The sequence below is a fragment of the Nycticebus coucang genome, chromosome 21 (genome assembly GCF_027406575.1).
Source record: "Nycticebus coucang isolate mNycCou1 chromosome 21, mNycCou1.pri, whole genome shotgun sequence".
Taxonomy (NCBI): Eukaryota; Metazoa; Chordata; class Mammalia; order Primates; family Lorisidae; genus Nycticebus; species Nycticebus coucang.
The window spans coordinates 13,060,370-13,078,905 of NC_069800.1; the positions used below are offsets into that span (position 1 = coordinate 13,060,370).

General features: G+C 53.2%; 1 protein-coding gene across 1 annotated transcript; it reads left to right on the top strand.

Moving 5' to 3' along the window:
- The first annotated feature begins 6,911 nt into the window (after positions 1 to 6,911).
- NKX2-2 (NK2 homeobox 2) lies at positions 6,912 to 18,087 on the top strand. The gene is made up of 3 exons (XM_053574172.1): positions 6,912 to 7,041; positions 15,364 to 16,060; positions 17,024 to 18,087. The coding sequence occupies exons 2-3, from the start codon at positions 15,802 to 15,804 to the stop codon at positions 17,584 to 17,586; spliced, it is 822 nt and encodes a 273-aa protein (XP_053430147.1). The 5' UTR covers positions 6,912 to 7,041; positions 15,364 to 15,801; the 3' UTR covers positions 17,587 to 18,087.
- Positions 18,088 to 18,536: the final 449 nt, after the last annotated feature.

Here is an 18,536-nt window from a genome sequence, read left to right on the forward strand (position 1 = left end):
CTGGAAGTTATATTAAGCCTAAAATCTCCCATTAATTCAGTGAGAATTAGATGACTATCAGAGACATACAGTTAGCTGTTATAATACCAAAAAAAGTGGACTTATGGAAAAAATATGACAAAGAACTATAGTAGGCAAAGCTCAAATAGGCCAAGTTCATAACCGTTTCATCAGCAAGAAACACAGTCTTAGGTCACTTTATTGTCTTTCTTAAGCTATTTAATATACATACACCGTTTTCCTAAAGGGACTGCTATTCCAAATTACTTTCAACCACTTAAAAGTCATATGCCCTTAAATGCCTGATCCCTGCCACTGCACTGCACAGTGGTACCAAGATCTCAGAGGCAGGTGCTAGAAACAGATTAAATCTTGGCATCAGGGCAGAGCCTAGGGGAATTTGGGTCCCCTTTGATCTCCATTGCTCCACCCCAAACCCATCCAAAGTGGCGTGTGCTAAGTTGTGTCGCCCAGAAATAGCTATATTGGAGTCCTAATCCCCAGTACCTCAGAACATGAGAACTTCTTTGGAGCTAAGGTCTGTGCAGAGGTAATCAAGCTAAAATTAGGTCACCAGGACAGTGCCTAATCTTACACCACTGGTCTCCTTATAAAAAGAGGCCATCTGAAACATGAACGATCTTGAGCAGAAGAAAGAGGGCCTTTGGCAAGCACAGGAGAGCAGCCTAGAGCGCTACCCCTGTCACCACCCTCAGAAGGACCAACCCTGCCAACACTTTGATTCTGGCCTCCAGAACCATGAGACTGTAAATTTCTGTTGTTTAAGCCAAAGGAAAGAACAATTTCGTGGCACTTGTTATTGCAGTTCTAGCAAACTAATACACTAAGTAAGCATATGGTCTAAGTAAAAACAGCTTATTAATTTACTGGTCACATTATTTTAGAAGAAGCAACACAAGCTTCCCTCTATAACAGGCAGAATGCCCAGGCCAGGCCCTCTGAAATCCTTACAACATAAGAAGCTGATATGCAAACAATTTTAAATCTTAAACCCAATAAGATTCATAAATTCTCAGATGATCTCTAAATTGACGGCGGGGGGGGAAGGAAACCTTTTCCTCATTGCCAAGTCCTTTATCAAATTCACTTCCATGGTGCTTCCCATTGAAATTGAAAACTGTCAAAGAATCGCCGAGATTTATGATGAGCTGCTTCTCTCTCCAACAGCAACATCAGCACCAGTTAAAGTTTGACAACCCTAATCTAGATGACAATTTTGTGATTGGGTCCAAATGTAATTTTTTCTTCCCCTGCTGCTGTAATTGCCCAGACCTTATCATTTACTTTATTGTGATATCAGTCATGATACCTTTTTTCCCCAAAAGATCACCCAAAGAGCTAAACTCACTGGGGTCAGATAAATATTAACTTCTTGAAGAAAACCCTAGAGGGCTCAAAAGCAAATTTGTAATTCAGCCGATGGATCACCCATCACCTATGGAAAGTTGCTCAGGACGGGGAAAGTCTGACCAAGGATAATTTCCTGGCTTCATTCCCCCATTGCCACATGTTAACGTGTCACAGAGCCAGTGACCATGAATCTAGAATAAGTAGAGGAAATGCCAGTCCACTCACTGTGTCTATTTTTTTTTTTTTTTTGTAGAGACAGAGTCTCACTTTAGTGCCCTCGGTAGAATGCCAGGATGTCACACGGCTCACAGCAACCTCCAGCTCTTGGGCTTATGCAATTCTCTTGCCTCAGTCTCCCAAGCAGCTGGGACTACAGGCGCCCGCCACAACACCCGGCTATTTTTTTGTTTGGCCGCGGCTGGGTTTGAACCTGCTACCCTCAGTGTATGGGGCCGGCACCCTACTCACTGAGACACAGGCTGCTTCTGATAGTGCAGTGAAACCAGATACCTAGCAGCTGTTTCTTCTCCTGGCTGTATGTATCCAAGCACTATGCCCTCCCTTGCAGTCCCTTCCCTCACAGGGAACCCACAACCCCCCTCCCCCAGGATACAGGACAAAGGAGTAAGTGGGGACACTGCGTAGGATCCAGTGGGGGGTAAGGAATTAGCCCGTGGTGGGCCCACTGTGATAAGAGATACCCTGAGACTGCCTCGAGCCTGGGCCATCCCAACCAAAGGATTCAGAGCAACCAGTCCTACTCCCGTCTGTAAGAGATACAAACTCTCATGGATACAAACTCTCCAACAAAAAAACAAAGAATAAGACTTATGTTTAAAATGGAATACTTCTCGGGTGGCACCTGTGGCTCAAAGGAGTAGGGTGCTGGCCCCATATGCCAGAGGTGGCGGGTTCAAACCCACCCCTGGCCAAAACTGCAAAAAAAAAAAAAAATGGAATACTTCTCTACACCAGTGCCACTAGAAAGTGACATGATTTTCTACTTCAACCTTTTGAAATTTTCTGCTGCATCCTTTTGCTGGAAAGCAATAAAATGGCCCATGAATCCGTTATTTATTCGGTTTTGAATGCCAGCCCCTGAGACAGTGTCTCTCGTTGCCACCAAAAAAATGGACTGAAGAGAGGAAAAAACGGCAAGGAAAAACAACATTAAAAGAAACAAACATGGAGGAATAATCCGAGTACACGCATAGGAACAATGGGATTCAGGCAAGGGATGCTCAGACCATCGGGAGAAGTTGTTGTGGAATATGGGGGATATTTACAGAGTGATAACGAATCCTGAAACAACGCCCCGGGATCATCAACCCCTCGGTTACTTACGCATCATTGACTAATGCACACGGGCTGATCTGGGGTCACCACCTTAGCCAAGTGACCGGACTTCTCCTCACTGACGCAGACAGGATTTGCCTCCCAGTGAGACGCAGTGTGGCATTCTCACCATACATGTGTAGCAAGACTCTCGTCACCACTCCAGACCTGGCATCCAGTTCGTGGGTAGGCAGGTGGTAGGTGAGCAAGGCAAATGACACCAGGAGAAGGCCATCTGGCAAATCCAGAACGTGGGGTGTTCTGCAAAGGTGCTGGGTTCTCAAAAGTCAGTGTCGGGAAGGAAGGGCAAGGAGGAAGGAGTGATGGAGGAGTAAAGAAGGAAGAAAGATTAGGAAGACTGTTCATAAATTAAAAGAAAATAATGATAGTAAAAATCTTTAAAACATCAAATATAGAAAATGAAACCTGACTAAGCCTTGGAACTGGAAAGAGTAAACTGGCTACAAAAATACATCTTGTTTTTGGTGAATTTTGAGGAATGTGAACAAGGAATTAATATCAAATATTACAGAATTGTTGATTTTCCAAAGCTGTGGATTGTTGATTATCCAAAGTGATAATGGCGCTGTGATTATATTGAAGAATGCCTATTCTTAAAAGATGCATGCTGAAATATTCAGCGGATGTACCATGATTTCTGCAACTTTAAGTCCAAGTCGTTCAGCAAAATGAAGTGTGCTTGCACAGAGTGACATAGTGTAAGTGGCAAAATGCTAAAATGTTGAGTACAGGTGGAAGGTATACAAATATTTACCATTCTTTTCCCTGTGACTGAAAATACTCAGAATAAAAATTGGGACAATGGATAGTAATTCTCAGGGCCACTTGTTCCCTGCCCCCAGCCCCTCCTACTTTCCAGCCCAGATACAGAAGACACGCACTGGGTTTTTAAAAAACAGCTTTATTGAGATGTAATTCATGCACGAGACAATTCACCCTTAGAATGAGTACATCCAATGGCTTTTAGTATGTTCACAGAGTTGTGCAACCATCCCAAAAATCCATTTTAGAGCATTTTTTATTACCCCAAAAAAGAAACCCAAGCCCCTAAGCCATCACTCTCCAGCCTCCTTAGGCCCCCAGCTCTAGGCCACCACTAATCTAGTTTCTGTCTCTAGATGCATTTGATTTTTACTTCTTGAAGACTTGACACACTTTGTCAAATTCTGCAGCTGCTGCCCACTCTTTGGCAAAACAACCTATGTCTGGGTTTGCTTACCCACGTTCTCCAGTTCTTTGCAGGAGATAAGGAGCTGGTATCCTAGAGGCCAAGAAACTCATCAGACCCTGACATTTGCCTTCTGGCTCTGCTAAGGGATGCACTGGTGGGAAATCAGCAGTCCTGCTTTCCAAGACAGTAGGCTGGGATTCTGTTGGACAAGCACTGCCCACCCTCCACCATCTGAGGGTGCTGGGCATGGCCCATCTTGCTCATGGCATGAACATTCTGATGGTATTTGCAGATGCATGGAGCTTTCTGAGAGCTCCTCACAATCCGGGATAGGGGCAACCAACTCTCCCCAGAATCCTTCTCATGGGTGCTACTTCTGGATGCTACGCAAGGTGTTCATGTGAGGCACGGACAAGACACCTTGCTTCCTTGATCCAATTAACTACACACAGCAGCCCAAGCAGCTATGTGAAGCAAGGAACTTCCTATAACAGAACAACTGCATAACTCTTTTCAAGACAATCCAATTACATTCTAGTTCAGTTCAAAGTATTCTAGAGTATTTGTCTCAGTTGACCGTGTATTTACTTACAAGCTCCAAGAATTGCTCGCTCCCAGAGAGGAACAACATGAGCATTCGTAGCTGGCGATACTGGTAAGGACCTTGGTGAAGGAAGGCTTTCCATGGTGAAAAGACTGTGAAGTGTGAGTCCATGGGAGGCCAGAATTGCTTCCATAGTAATAATATTATTACTTCCAACTGATAACAGCATAAAAGACTACGGAACTAAAAAGTATGTGAAATCCTTTAGGTCTAAGGATGCTTAATCCATCAAGTTCAGCACTAGATTGCTCAGTAAGCCCAAGGCCAGGACATGAGTTGTATCTGAGCTGTTGTGCTTCATTTAAAGCTTGTTACCCAACGCGCCTTCTTCTTTCCTTTCTTTTTGATTTTTGTTATCAATTACCTCGTTCACGTCCTGCCACATATGCTGTTTTCCCATGGGTTTTCCTACACAGGGAATGATAAAGCCTCAGGATGAACTCTCTGCTTCGTGTCTTTCATTTCCCACCCTGGGACATCTCCCCCTCCAAACACTGACTTTTTAAGCTCCTTGTCTGTGTCCTCAGCGGCCTAGCAGGTATCAGTGATGTAGACAGGAAGAAAACATGAGCCTCTTCCCAGGACACTTGTGAGACAAAGATACTTGTTCCCATGAAGGAGGACTACAGATGCAAAGGTGCCTTCAAATCCCCTTGTCCTATTTTGGGCATGAAGGAATGTTTGCATCCCAAGAAGCAATTCATTGAGGATCCCACAGTTTAAACTCGGAGGTGATGGAAACACCAAAATAGGCTCTATATTTCAGGTTTTAACCATAAAACGTAAAAGTCCTAGTAGTAATTTTCCAAATCAACAACTCCTATGGGCCTGATGGTAGCCCCAGGTTTTTCTTCAGTAACTAAAGATTTCTGAAACATGGGTCTAAGGCCCCGGGGAGCAAAGCAGGAGAGGCCCTGTTTGTGCTCACACTTAAGGTTAAGAGGTTCAGTTTACAGCTCTCTTTTGCACCTGCCCAATGGGTCCCTCCCCTCCAGTCCCTGTTGGTTCTCCCCTGCCTTCCAACCCCCTTTCAACAGCATCCTTTTTTCCACCCTTAACAGCCACCTAAGGACAGTTATCCAGCAACACAGGCCCAGGGTAACTGGTAATAGTAAAGTCAAATTTTTATGTTTTTCCCTGCAGTAGGGCAACATTTTTCATCTCTCACTTTCCTTGGCCAGAAGGAAGATGTCATTCAGGGAACCCCAGGTGTTTTGAAGATGAAAAGGAAGGTAGGGGGCCAGGCTCTGTGCTTATTAACCACAGAGAGAATTGGTTCACTTCAAGGCATAGTAAAATAATGGCATGGGAGGGACAATGACTCTTAATGAAGTCAGGTGAGTAAAGTGTGAGGTGACCAGTTTGAGGACGTGCAGCCTTCTGAAGGAGGAAAAAAAAAAAAAACAGCTGTTTTCTACTAAGACACAGTATTTACCTCCCTTTCCTGAAGCTCACAGGGCCAGCCAGTTCCACACCCAATGCCAGCAGGGCCTCTCTGCGTCCCTCGGTATGAAGTAGGCCCCCAGCCTCACATCCCACCTCGTCCCAGGGCTGAGCATTCCCAGCTTTCAAACACCACTTTCCCTGCGCCAGAACTATGAGACGCGCCAACCGCCCAGGAAAATCCCTTCGTGGGCCTGTGGAAAAAAAGAAAGGCAAGAGCAAAGTAACAGGAAACCTACAGAAATAAACTCCAGCGCGGCCTCTAATCTTGGACAGGTGGCAGCTTGGCACAAGCGCTCCGCAATCACTTTCTTCCCAGGCTGCAGAGCTGAGTCCCTTTCCCGGGAAGCCCAACACCCTTGGTCTCCAGAGGGGAGTGTGCACGGGGAGGAGCTCGGGGCCGCCCGCAAGAGGTCTGCGACCTCCCGCGAAGTCGCGCTATCTGCTTGGGATCCCAGTATCTAGTGTAAACGCGGTTTCACACATAAATAACGTGCCACATCTGGCCCTTTGGTTTTATGGCGTCTTAGCGACCGAGCAATTTGTAGATGGCGACCTTGTTAACCAGCAGCCGAGCTCGCCAGCAGCTACTTGGTCCAATGTGCTGCTGGGGACCGAGGAGGGACCTGAGTCCCAGATCACCAGCTTAGAGGGGCGCTAAAAAGAGACGACCCACCCACGCGTTTGGGGGGGAAGGAGCAGAGGCAGGGTAGAAGCTCACCCCCCACACACACTACCATGTGGCAGCTGAAAGAGCTATCGAAGCCCGAGTGTGTTTGCGCTCGTACCCAATTTATTACCGCTGAACATATGGCCAATATTTTGACTCACGTCAGTCGAGCAAGGAAAACAAACAGAGCGCGCGGCGCGGGGGAGCGGCCCCCTCCGCTGGGGCTGCGCGGCTGCCGCGGGCCGGAACCGGGAGGGTGGGGCCGCCGGCCGGGAGCCCGGAGCCGGAGCCTGGAGCTGGGAAGGGAGCGCTCCCGGGAGGCCGCGCCGGCCCGAGTGCCCACGACTCTGCAGCCGCCGGGGGCTCAGGATAAAGAGCGGCCGCGACCCGCGCGCTCGGGCAGCCGGGCAGCCAGCCGCGCTCCAGGTGAGACTCCAGCGCGCGCTGCGGGGGTGCTCCGCGTTGCCTGGGCCGAGCTGAGCCTGGGAACCCGAGCGGAGCCCTGCGGCGGCGGCGCAGGAAGCCCCGCCTCGTCCCCGCTGCCGGGCACAGACCGCAGGGTCCTCGTGCAGCAGCGCCCGCACCGGCCTCCGCAGCCACTGGGCACGGGAACGCGCTCTGGGCACGGTCCCAGTGTTAGGTCAGCGGACAGGGGTCTCTCGCGAGTCGTGCCAGGGCTCAGAGCCCCCTGCGCGTCCCGCTGTCTCCCCCTCCCTTTGACCCGAGCTAAAGCTACATTTTTAAAGACAATATTGGAGGGCGGCAGGGTCCCGACTCCACTCGGTCCTCCAGCCGCAGGGTTCGGAAGCAGCAGGTGGGCGAGATAAGGGCGTCGAAAGTCTTTACGCGACTTGGCAGATTACTGCGGTTTGAGGCGAGCACTGAGGGAGGAACCAGGCCCGCTGTGGCGCTTGTAGTCAAGAAAAGTTTTACCTGCCGCCCAGGCCAGGTGCTCCCGCCGCGGCGAACTTTCCAGTAAGGTCGGGGACCGCGGGACTGCCCAGGCGCTGGACAGGTGCGGGGCTCGGCGGAGCCGGAGAGGAAAGCGGGGCGCGCGCCCGCGGCCGCCCCCGCCCGCCCAGAGCCGGGTGGTTTCTCGAGCCCCGCCCGGGAGGGCGCGCGGAGGGGAAAGGGTGCAGTGGAAGGGGGGTCCCAGTAGGTGGAGGACTAGATAAAGACGCGCCTTGAAATGCGACAGGGCTGTCGCGGCTGTGCTGGGGAGTGGAAGGCGGAGGGCGAGCCTGGCGCCCAGGGAGCTCCCTCCCCACTGTCTGGTGCGGGACGCGCCTGGGCTACTCCGACCACCGCGAGGAAGAGCTCGCCGCTTCCGCGCAGGAAGTCTCCCCCTGCGCGCAACTGGGGGTTTGGAATCCGGGGTTGAGACAGAAGCCGGAGTCCCGAAGGTAATTTGGAGATGGCGCCTAGTGGGGGAGGAGGGTCCCCTCCTATGGAGGTTCTGGGACTTGAGGGGAGAGTGGTGAGGAGCAGAAGGGCAAGTGGCGGGAGTCGCAGGCAGGAAGGACGAGGGCTGAAGGCCCCCACAGTGGACAGGGGTTCACTGGGTAGGCTGGCTACTTAAGCCTAGAGTTTAGGGGGCAGTGTCGCCAGGGCCGCGCCCGCCGCTGGACAGTTCTTGTTTGTGTCAGTAGAGATCGCCCGAGGATCAGAAATAAACCTCGGTAGGGTCTGCTGAGGACCCAGGCTCCGAGGGGCGCCCTCTGCGCTCCAGCCCCTCCCCCGCACGCACACACTACCAGGGGTCCCTTTGGCCTCTCGGCGCCTTCTGGACTTTGGTGGCCCTTGGGGGTTGAAAAGGGGCGCTATATTCAGGGGACGGTTGTGGACCTCAGGTGCCCAGGTTGGAGAGATAAGAGACAGCTCTCCAGAAGCCCCCACTCTGTTCCCGAGACCCTGGTCTTTCCTGGGCTCCGGACGCTCGCTCAGGCTGGGAGCGCCTTCCCCGCGCCGCCGAGAACCGCGTTTCACGTCCGCCGGTGTGGCCCAGCTTTGAGGGCTCAATGCTAACCGGTTAGGAGAGGCCAATTATTTTCCAAAGTCTTGTGGTAATGATTTTGTCACGTGTTAAGGAAAAAAAATTCAGATAAGAAAGTGCTTTCAGCGCGTGTTTCCTAGAGAAACCCAAATCCCCGGCATTGAAATCGCCCTTATGGGGGAAGGTTCGGCTTGGCTGGAAGAACGTTCCTGAAGGCAACGCTGACGATGCGTAATCTCGTTGTAACATATTTAATCATTAGAGCAGAGTGAACGAATAAAGCAGAGGAGTTCGCCCTGGGGGACGTGGCGTTTGGTTCCCCAGTAAACCGGTGATAATGGATTGGCTGGGACAGGCTCGCTTGGCCCGAAGGGGGCTTAAAGCTACATTTTTAAAGAAAATGTTGGAGGGCGGCCGGTTCCGCTTTATAGCTCGCCTTGAGCCACATTTTGTGTTCAATTTAACATCCATGAAAGTTAAACGGCTTTTCTCGATTTTTATTTTATTGTATGCATTTTTAAAGATCTCATTAAAGTGCATTTATCAAAGTCCTAACATGCCCCGGGGTCTTATGCTCACACGATAAGGCTGATTAATAGAAAGAGAAATACTAATTTCTATTACAATTTATGTCTTCAGGAGATATTTGCCCCTTTTTGGTAGGGAGAGACAGATAATCGAGAAAATGTTGCATATTTTTGCCTTGCAAAAGAAAAGAGGAAATCAGCTCCCTTAGATGCATTCTTCCTCCACTCACACTGGCAGGAGGACGCCACTCTCCGGGTCCCAAGATCAGCCCTTTTCTGGCTGGCTCCACTGGGGCCCTGCTCCTCAGGAGGCTAAGATTTTCCCAAGACAGAAATCTGAACTCAGTCTCTGGGCTGGAAAACCTGCTTACTCACCACCTTCTTGGTGACTTTCCAGGACTGCTTCTCTGGGAGGTATTTGCTCATTCTTTCCTTCCTGGGGCAATTTAAGAGTTAATGCACAATTTAATCACAATATGGACCAAAGAAAGAAAAATACTCATCTTAAAGCTTTAACCAAACTGGGCTGGCGTTTCCTTTGCCTTCACACTAAACCTCACTTTCTAGTTCTGCCCAACAGCTGTGGGTCTCTCCTGCCTTTTGTGGTCTGGCCTCCCCAAAGTGGCACATTGAGATAGCTTTAGCTCCCATCCCCACCCCTAACCCAGATGCTGCACTGGGCTGGGCCACAGCAGCAGGGATTTCCAGTGACCTCCGTTCCCTTATTCCCTGGGCAGAAGACAAGGCCAGTTAGAGCTGAGAGAGACTTTCAGTTTTCTGGTTAGGAAAAGTCCCAGTACAGGGTGGTACTCCTGGAGTGCACTACTCTATTTGTGTTATGCGGGACCCAAGAGCTGACACCTTGCTTCCTGCAGCTCTCACTCCCCTACATGAAATCAAAGCGGAATCAGGGCTGTCTTGGAGGTGTGCATCTTTAGAGTGAGCATCTTCACTGATACTTTCAAGAACCAGATTGGGCAACATTTTTCTTCCCCATTGATTTCGAGAGGGCATACCTCACTCCAACCCGAGCCCCCAACCTAAGATAATATAAATCTTCCCCCTCCAACAAAACCTTTGTGTCCGAGATGCCGTTAATCCCGGCTGGAGCAGGAAGGTACACGCGCTTTGTCTCAGAGTGAATGAAGACAAACGCTTGCACCTTGACGCTAACCAGACAATGAACTAATCCACTTGAAGGCTGTTATCTGAGATGGGATGGGGGTGGGCTGAGAGCTCAACCACAGACTGTATCAGGAGAGGAGTTTCTTTTCAACTCCTTTTCATTCCAAAAACAGAAAGAAAAGAAATGAAGTCAAACAAATTGGTGTTTCCAAATAAAAGGGAAAAGGCCTTGTATGTTTAATGATTGGAAGTGCTTTTGAGGGTGCTGCCTAGAGCTGACAAAGCTTGGGCTCGTCAAGGCCGTCCCTCTTTAGACAAGAGGGCCCCCCAAGACATCCCCAGTTTTTCTGACCTTAACTCCCCTGCAGGATGTGCCTACCTAGCTAGCTTTTCTCAGCCTGAAAGGGGATGGGTGAGAGCAGAGTGCCCAGGACAGAGATGGGGGAGCCTGGGCTGCCATCCAGAGGCCCACTACATCTGCAGGCACACAAAGGGAGGCTCCTACAGTGGGCTGTCCTCTCTGCACTTTCCCCAAGCATCTTCCTTTCTCTCCTGGTTAGCTGGTATTCAGAGCACACACACCCCCAGGGGGACAGGGATGTAAAGCCCATAGTGTGACCAAGTGAAGAGCTGGGGAGCAGGAGCGACAGGGACAGCCCCTATGCCCTGGAGCACAAAAAAAGGCACTTGTGTTTGAGCTACCTGGGAAAGTAAACAGGTAAACACTGGGCTGACTTGGAGGGCCACTCGTCCTGGAGTGGGGCCACTCAGCCTGTGTACATTCACCTCCCCCTCCTGGGCCCCTGTGATTGTTTGGCTCCCCACCTCGGGCTCCAGCCGCCAGCTCCAGAGCTTCAGTCTGTCCAGGAACCTACAGCAGCAGAGGCCTGAGCTAAAAATCGCCCTGGGAAGCCACCCAGAGGAGATTCTCCTCTAGCCTCTGGAAAAGAGGTTCTCTCCCTTCTTCTCCCACTTCTCCCTGGGGCTTAGGACTCCCAGTGCACCTAGGAGAATGAATGAGTACAGAACCTGGGGCCACAACGCTGACAGTAAAGACGGAGAAGGGAGGAGCTCCAGCTGTGCAGGTAACTCTAGGAGGGGTTGGCAGTTGTCTGGGATGCTAAGTAGGCTTCAAGTGGCCTCCCTGTGGCCCAGAACATTCTGGGCTCAGATTTTCCAGCATCTGCCTAACTTATTTTCCGAGTTGACATGAGAAGGTCCATTGCAGGGAGCTGACAGGTACCAGACTGTAGCATCTGACCCCAAAGCCTAAACTTAAGCTTGATAGAACCAAGGACATTGACCTCTCTGGCCGCAAGATGGAACCTAGAAGAATTTGCTAAAGAATTGCAAGTGAATGAGGAATATAGCCCACCCAAGAGGAGCCCAAACTGGTACAGACCAATGGCAGGGCAGAGATGTTAATTAAGGACCCTCTGGGGAGGACGAATGGGGGGGGGGGTCCTGAGTGCTCTCAGCATGCTGGGTGTGCAGGATAGTAGGGAACAGGTGCTCCTGGGATGGAAAAGGCTAGGCTATGGTGCTCTCAGTCAGGCCTCTTAGAGAGTCCTCAGGATGCGATCACCTGTTTCATTTGGGCACAAGTGTGTTTGGCACCTGGCCCCTGGGCTGTTCTGGCTGCAAGCTGGACCCATACAATCAAGGAGACTCTGGAGTGTGCTCTGGGCACTGGACTTGCCCGGGGCTGCCAGCTGGGCCTACGCTGGGCTCCCAACGTCCACAGGCCACTCCTGGGGGACTTAGATTTTATGATCTTCCTCTAACAAGCCCAGTTTCTCCCCTTCAATTATGGGCCTCCCAGCGGTCTCCCTGTTTCTTTTCAATTGCTAATGTTAACGCTTTGGAATGGGATGCGGGAACCACACGGGGCCTAAGCGGTGGGGAAAATGGACTCGCAAAGTCCCAGGAGAAAGAGACTCCATGCGCTATGGACCTGCTGCACAGGGCATGGAAGAGGCAAGGCTAACGCTCTCTCAACTCTCTCTCTCTCCCCCTGCCGGGTGCCCTAACGCGTGTGGGGGGACTATCTCCAGGGAGTGAGCCTGGAGGAGGGGGTGGAGATCCAGGCATCAGGCTGGCCTGGGAGGGCAGGGAAGTGTCCCTGAAGGAGATCCTGAGAACTGAGACTCAGAACATTTTGGTGGCTGAGGCCAAGGGGCAGGCACGGGGCAAACCCAGCCTTTGTCAACTGGGCTGGGGTCTCCTCAGTATACCAATGGCAGTACTCCCTCTGCAGGATTAATTCCCAGGACCCCAGATTCCCCAAAGAAAACAGATGTCTCTCAGGTGCTCTGCGCACCTTGCAGCCTCCCAGGGGCATGGGGAGGGCACACGACTAACAGCTGCGTGCTCATCAGCTCTTGGGAAGAAAGGTCCTCAGTAGGGGGAGAAGGGAGAGACAAGTTGGGAACCACTGGGAAGTAGGGAGTTCCGAGCTGAAGAAATGCGCAGGCTCCAGAAGACCTCTGGCAAGCAACAACCCCACCCCCAAAGGCCCTGGGGGTATGGGAAAGGGACATTTCTTGCCAAAAGGACCTTTTTCCACCCAAACCCAGAATTGGCCTGGCTCAACCAGACTCCATTCTGGCCCCAGTACCCAACCATGGAGGCTGCCTTGGTCCCCAAGAGAGCCCCCACCCCCGTAAGAGAGAGGAATTAGAGGAGGAACAAAAGGAGAGTCTTCACTGCAACGCTTGGGCTGAGGAACTTTTTCTCTCCAGTTATTTATTTAGCAGCTGAGTAACAATGGGCAGGGCCGGCCCACCCCCGCCTCCGTGTCCCAACTCCGGCTTCCCGACTCTTGGAGAACCGACATCTCCCCTCCAGCAGGGGAGGGTGACAGCTCCCACGTGAGAGGGGCTCGGGGAGAGAGAATATGGGGAGATGAGGCTGATAAAAACAGAGACTGGAAAGAGAACAACAAAAAAAGACAGGAAAAGTAATGAGTTAGAGGAACACGATTCAAACTAGTTTCTAATTCTTGCGGTTGGGGGACGGGGAGGAGAGCGGAGAGAGAAGAGAAAAAAAGGAGGAGGAGAAGGCGAGGCTCGGGGAGCGTCGACATGAAGGGGTTTCCTTAATATTGTGGACGGATTCAGAAATGAATGAAGAGATAGTCCATTGAAAAGGGTTGAATGCCATGACAACTAGGAACAACCTTAGATTTATTCCAAACAGTTAGGACACATTGAAAGAGAGCGTCAATCATGTATTATTTCGCCACTGAAATAAATGCAAAAACCGAGCCGGGACAAAGGCTTCCAACGGGAGCGGGACATTTGTCTACATTTCGCCCATTGTCCGCAGCTTAGCAATCGGTTTGTATTTGTGTTTGCCCGGGTCCGACCACCCAGGACGCGCCGACTAGGGGCTCGCTCTAACCTGGGCCATTGTCACCCGCGTCACATACTGGGGGCGAGGCCGCAAGGCCTGCAGAAGGCTGCGGGGCGGCTCGGGGAGCGGCGTCCTCGCCCGGCGCTGGCGGCCCGGGGGCGGCGGGGCGCGGCAGCTGCGCGCGGGGAAGACCCGGGGCCGTGCGCTCTGCTCCTCCTCGCCGAGGCCGCCCAGGCTGCTGCGGAGCGGAGGGGGCGGCCGTCCCTGCCCTCCCCGCTGCCAGGCAGAGCTCCTTCCTGACGCTCCTCTGGGGTACACGGGCATCAGGTAGCAAAACTCCTCAAAGAAAAATAATTTCTTCCCTCCCCAGCGCCGAGGAGGAGGTGCAGTCCCGGGAAGTTCAGGTCCCGGGTTGGAGTGGTAGGAAACTTCCAGCTAACCAGCTTAAAGCCGTCTGAAAACCTGAGGCGCGTCCTCGGAACGCGCCCCCAGGGCGTCCAAAAGGAGACGAAATTACAGGGCTCCAGGGAGAGAAGAAAATCCGAGAAAACACAGCAGCCGCCCGCCCTGCGACCCCCTCCCCTGCGGCTCTCCGGGTCCGGCTCCGGCTGGAGACCCTGCGCCCCCTCTGCGCCCCCGCCCCCTCCCCGCCGCCGGCCCCTTTCCCTTCCGGCAGCTCTACCTTTAGCCGCAGACTGGGAGGGAGGGGGCCGGAGAGGGAGCCGGGTCATCTGCCCTTTTCCTCCACCCCGAGAAAAGCAGCCCGCGGAGGCCTGAGGCTGCCGGGCCCGGGTCCGAACCCGGCCTGCGCGGGACGCCCCGCCGCCCCGCCCCTCCCGGGACCGCCCGCAGAGCCGAAAGTGAACTGTGCGCAGTCCAGCCCGAGAGACCCGGAGGCGGGGGTGGGGGAGGGGTGGGGGGAGAGGCGGAGTGAAGGAAATAAATGAGTCTTTAGCAAATAAAAGGAGGCTGGAGGGGGGTGGGTCGCCTGGTGGTAGCTACGACCGGCCCCAGCCGAGCCCTCTCCTGGGTTTCGGGCTCTTTCGCGGTTAACTAGAATCAATTACTTGCCTTGTCATTTCCAGTACTCATCCTTAAGCCTCAACCAAAATATTGACCTAGGAGGCTTACAGAAGTTGGGCTCTTGCCATTTGAACCGGATCTTGTTTAGGGAACCACCAGCGATGGGAAGGAAGATTTCCGCAGCTCAGCCTTCGCCCCCTCCCCCTATTCCAAAGGCACCGCAAATCGTCAATTTTCTAGCCAGCCCAGGGTGGGCGCGCGGGGGCGGGGAGGAGGAACCGGTGAATGTTAAAGAGGAATTTTTTCCCCCTCCTCCTGGTCTCTGTTTTGTTTTCTATCCCCACCCCATCCCTTTTTTAAAGATGCAATTTGTTAAAACGGCCGTTTCAAGAGTGTGGACTCACGAGCGAAGCGGTGGTCCTTTGTATGTAAATACTGGGTAAAAAAAAAAAAGGCTCGCCCCGTCTTTGCAATTAATTGACACGTTACACCTCTCATCTTGCTCTGGAGGGCCGTCGGCTGGGCGCGCGGAGCTCCCCAAAACCCACAATTTCACATCTGCAAATACTGTCTTCATCCACTTGACTCCCAAGACCCGCCCACACGTGGCCAACCTTTGCGTTTTTAATGCCTCTTCCCCTTTTTTTCCACCCTTCTCTCGCTCCCCCTCCCTCCTCTCTCTTTCCCTCCCTCCCTCTCTTTTTCCCCCTCTCCCCCCCTCCCCAGGTTCGTGAGTGGAGCCCAGCCTTATATGGACTGATCGCTCGGGCAATGGCCCATTTTTTCCTCGCCACCAGCCGCCACCGCGCTCCGAGCGTCGGCCGGAGCCGGAGCTGACGCCGCCTTGGCACCCCTCCTGGAGTTACAAACTAAGGCCGCCGGGCCGCGGCGCTGGGCGCACAGGCAGCCCGCTGCCCGAGTCCGTTTCCGCGTGCTCTCAGAGAAGACAGAGGCACTGGCTTGGGCTTTATTTTTTTTCCTCCCCTCTCTAGTGTTTCTTTCTTTTAAAAAAAATAATAATTATCTCGATAAGTAAAGCCCATCCCTCTCCCCTCCCCATCCCTGCCCCCCAAGCCCTCCCCCTCGCCCTCCTGGGCTGGGGAGCATCACGAACTGACCAAGTGAAGCTACAACTTTGCGACATAAATCGAGGGGTCTCAAGCCATGTCGCTAACCAACACAAAGACGGGGTTTTCGGTCAAGGACATCTTAGACCTGCCGGACACCAACGATGAAGAAGGCTCAGTGGCTGAAGGGCCGGAGGAAGAGAGCGAGGGGCCCGAGCCAGCTAAGAGGGCCGGGCCGCTGGGTCAAGGAGCGCTGGACGCGGTGCAGAGCCTCCCCCTGAAGAGCCCCTTCTACGACAGCAGCGACAACCCGTACACCCGCTGGCTGGCCAGCACGGAGGGCCTCCAGTACTCCCGTAAGTAGCGACACTTAGCTACGAAGGCCGTGGCAGTGTTCATTCCTGCAGCCACAGGCCGGGCTGGACGCTGGCGGTGAAGAGGGCAAGGGCCATGTCAGCCCAGACGCCTTGCCCTGGGTTCCTAGAAAGATTTCCAACACTTGTTTAGGGTACCGTCTTTACTCCTTGGCAAGGCCCTTTAGTCCAGGAAAAAGACCTGGTCTCTGATATTTTTTGCAGCATAAGACATTCGGGGAAAGGAGAGGGAAAATGCCTCCTAAGGGCTGGTCACACTTGTCAACCAGGACTGACGGCTCCGCCGGCCGCCCCCACCCCACAGCCGGTCACCGCCTCTGACCGCCGGGAGGGACAGGCCCGGCGCCCTGGAGCTAGCCGGCAAGCGTAGTCCGGGACCGGGAGAGGGTGGGGGCGGCTTCGGGAGGCCGGGCATAAATAGCTCGCCCTGTCTCCTGCGCGATCATAGAGGCCGCTTTGTGCGGTGCCAGGGACGCCCAGAAAGCCCGAAAGCAGACACGAAAGTCCCGCAAACCTGCCGCAAGTGGACGGGCCTATCAATGCTGGGATTGTGGGGGTTTTCTTTTAAAAATCTGCCCACGTCTCTCCAGAGAGGAAAGCGCTTAAGGGAGCCAGAGCACTTAACCCTCGATGATCTTCCGCATGCACAACCATACCGCCCAACTTGCACCTACCTTGAGCGAACCCCTAGAAACTTGAGACAGGAGCCCCCACTCCTCCCAGTTCTCCTCTTTTCCCTGCGAGGCCTTGATGGTTTCGTTAGGCGTGGAGCAGGTTAGGGGTCAAGGGGAGCAGAGCAGGGGTCACGGCAACGGCAGCCAGGCTGGGCTGCCAGGCACGGAGGGCCAGGGGCGCACGGAGGATCTGGGGTGCTCCGCTCAGGCGCATGCGGTGCTCGGCCTCCAGGCGCCTGACGCGCTTCTCTCTCTCCTCCCCTTCCCCCAGTGCACGGGCTGGCAGCCGGCGCGCCCCCCCAGGACTCAAGCTCCAAGTCCCCAGAGCCCTCGGCCGACGAGTCACCGGACAATGACAAGGAAGCGCCGGGCAGCGGGGGGGACGCAGGCAAGAAGCGGAAGCGGCGGGTGCTCTTCTCCAAGGCGCAGACCTACGAGCTGGAGCGGCGCTTCCGGCAGCAGCGGTACCTGTCGGCCCCCGAGCGCGAGCACCTGGCCAGCCTCATTCGCCTTACTCCCACGCAGGTCAAGATCTGGTTTCAGAACCATCGCTACAAGATGAAACGCGCCCGGGCCGAGAAAGGTATGGAGGTGACGCCCCTGCCCTCGCCGCGTCGTGTGGCCGTGCCGGTCTTGGTCAGGGACGGCAAACCGTGCCATGCGCTCAAAGCCCAGGACCTGGCAGCCGCCACCTTCCAGGCGGGCATCCCCTTTTCGGCCTACAGCGCGCAATCGCTGCAGCACATGCAATTCAACGCCCAGTACAGCTCGGCCAGCACCCCCCAGTACCCAACAGCACACCCCCTGGTCCAGGCCCAGCAGTGGACTTGGTGAGCGCCGCCCCTCCAAGACTCCAGGCCCCAGGCCGAGGCCCCACCCCGGCGGCGGCGGCGGCGGCGGCGGCGGCGGCGAGGAGGCCTCGGTCCTTCTGGTGGTTATTATTATTATTATAATTATTATTAGGGAGTCGAGCTGACTCTCGGCTCCGTTGTGGAGGCGCCGGGAGGTTGCCTGCGTCTCCGTGGAGTGGCAGATTTCACCCAGCCCGCTCTGCCCCCATCCTCTCTCCTTTGGAACCTTTGGAGAGGGCTGGACTATAAGCCGTGTTTACAGAATGTTTGCTCAGCTTCACTTCTTTGCCTCTCCCCGGGGTGAGGGACCAAACCGTCCCAGCGTTAATGTCGTCACTTGAAAACGAGAAAAACACCAACCCCCCCCAACCCGGCTTTCGTGAATTTTGTAAAATATGTTTGTGTGAGTAGCGATATTGTCATCCGTCTTCTTCTAAAGCAAGTGGAGAACGCTTTTAAAATATAGAGGATTTCTTCCTTTTTTAAAATAAGAAAATGCTAAATATTTATGGCCATGTAAACGTTCTGACAACTGGTAGCAGTTTTCGCTTTTCGTTGTAAATATCGGTGGTGATTATTGCCAAAATGACCCTCAAGACAGGCCTGTTCCCCCTCGGGGCCCAACATCTTTCTTTGTGGTTTGGTTTGGTTTGGTTATGTTTGGGTTTACTCTTGCTCTCTTTTTATTTTTTTTTTTATGTTCAGTGCAAACATTTCTCAAATATGAAAAAGGAAAACATGAGTAGGCAGGAAGCCCCCTGCCCCGTTCCTCGGGTCCAGAGCCCCGGAACTTGGAGCTTAGCAGTTCTGCGCAGTTCCCCAAGAGCGCCGGGCGCTGAAAGCTTTCGATTTTTTTAATAAGAATTTTAATAAAAATCCTGTGTTTAAAAAAACAAAAAGCCCAGCCCTTTGGTTTGTCTGATTTTGTCGCCC

Coding starts and splice junctions, on each gene's coding strand:
- NKX2-2 (XM_053574172.1), top strand. CDS start 15,802: ATGTCGCTAACCAACACAAAGACGGGGTTTTCGGTCAAGGACATCTTA. Junction 16,061..17,023: donor GGAGGGCCTCCAGTACTCCC/GTAAGTAGCGAC, acceptor CCCTTCCCCCAG/TGCACGGGCTGGCAGCCGGC.